The 1,672-nt window shown below is 46.9% G+C and overlaps 1 protein-coding gene across 2 annotated transcripts in view; it reads right to left on the minus strand.

The window, feature by feature from the left end:
* Nucleotides 1-1,672, minus strand: part of arhgef4 (Rho guanine nucleotide exchange factor 4) — a 51,880-nt gene that overhangs the window by 25,059 nt on the left and 25,149 nt on the right. For both annotated transcript variants that reach the window (XM_015400670.1, XM_015400669.1), the window contains one exon: nt 1,108-1,259. In XM_015400670.1, coding sequence (XP_015256156.1) covers nt 1,108-1,259 — 152 coding nt within the window. The remainder of the gene's footprint in view (nt 1-1,107; nt 1,260-1,672) is intronic.

Raw genomic sequence — 1,672 nt, forward strand, 5'->3', positions numbered from 1 at the left:
GGATTCCTATAGGAATCCAATATAATCCCAAAGGAATAAAATAGGAATCCAATAGAAAGCCCAAAGGAATCCAAAAGGAATTCTATAAGAATCCTATAGGAATCCCATAGGAAACCAAAAGAAGTTACATAGGAATCCAATAGACGTCCTGGAGTCGATTCCAGGCCTGGAATCCGGGGTCTCCCTGGGTACTCCAGCTTCGGTCTACAGTCTTAATCATGAACTTAAATATGTGGTTTTCCATCAATGGAACGTTTGTTCCAGAAATGGTTCCGTTCTACCCTTCTATGTCTATTTGCCATCTCCTGTTTTGACCAATTGGTTGAAGGCAGCGCTGGTCGTGAGCAGCGGGCGTTGCTCTATGGATGGTAGCAGCAGGACAGTGGCTTCGTTTCCGTCTGAGTTCACATATTCTTTAATGGCTGAAGGAACAAAGCAGGAGCAGCGCCACCATGTGGGAACAATTACTTTGACCCAGGATGTGGAACCGGAATGGTGAGATAGCATTTAAAATGGATGGAAGAAAAGGAAACCGACAAAAGATTTAATCATCAAGGATTTTCTTACATAGATTTAATTCCTATTATTAAATAATCAAAGCAGAGAAACTGAAGGTTCATTAGTGCAGACGTGTAACTGAGCTGTGATATACTGGTTATACTGGTCTATAGAAAGTCTGCAGGGGGTCAGCCTATAGGGCTCAGGTGGAGGGCTTGGTTCTGCACCCAGTGTTTCCCCCCTGCTCGACTCTTCACCTGCCTACCTGCTGTTGGACGTCAGAGGGCACCGCTGGCAGCCTGGTTTCTGTTAGCATAGCTCACCACTGGCAGCGTGTGGATGACTGAATGCAAAGGCAAGTGCTATGGGGCACTCTCTGAGAACAAAGTCATTTACAATAGCAAGAAATGAACCCTTCTTTCTGGGATGGATAGGGCTGCATCGTCTGCATAAAGGTGGCATGTTTTGGTTGAACAGTTTGATGTGAAAAAGCTGACTACTCAGGGACATAGAACAGATCCAGGTCCCTGGATTGGCTCATGTGATTTTCAGAGGTCTGGAGACTGACACAGACCAACAGCCCAGCAGTCTTTATCCAGAAATAGTTACCTCATTAATGGCCAGCTGCTCCCCTCCGCCTCCACCCGGCTGCCCAAACCGATGTCCAGAAGAACGGAACTCCTCGTACAGGAAATCCTCCTCAGCGCCCAGTTCGTCTCCAAGGCCCGACTTTTCAGACGTGCCATCGGGAACAACCAGTGCTAATCCAAAGGAGAAAAAGAAGAAAGGAGGGATGAGTGAATGAGAGAGCAGTAATCCAACAAAGTAAGAACGTCCATCAGGAGACAAAAGATGAAAAAATACTAAGTGGTAGAGACTGGAGTAGGACAACAAGTTAACACCAAAACAGCAACATCATCTCTATCAGACAGACTGTCGTCTTTTCAATCAGATAGAAACTGGAGCAATGGAATCCCAAAATATCCGCTCTCTGGACCGCTCTCTAAACCGCTCCCTGAACCGCTCTCTGGACCGTTCTCTGGACCGTTCTCTAAACCGCTCTCTGGACCATTCTCTAAACCGCTCTCTGGACCGTTCTCTAAACCGCTCTCTGGACCATTCTCTGGACCGTTCTCTAAACCGCTCCCTGAACCGCTCTCTGGACCGTTCTCTG

This window comes from Cyprinodon variegatus, unplaced genomic scaffold (genome assembly GCF_000732505.1).
Source record: "Cyprinodon variegatus isolate N-32 unplaced genomic scaffold, C_variegatus-1.0 Scaffold1131, whole genome shotgun sequence".
Classification (NCBI taxonomy): domain Eukaryota; kingdom Metazoa; phylum Chordata; class Actinopteri; order Cyprinodontiformes; family Cyprinodontidae; genus Cyprinodon; species Cyprinodon variegatus.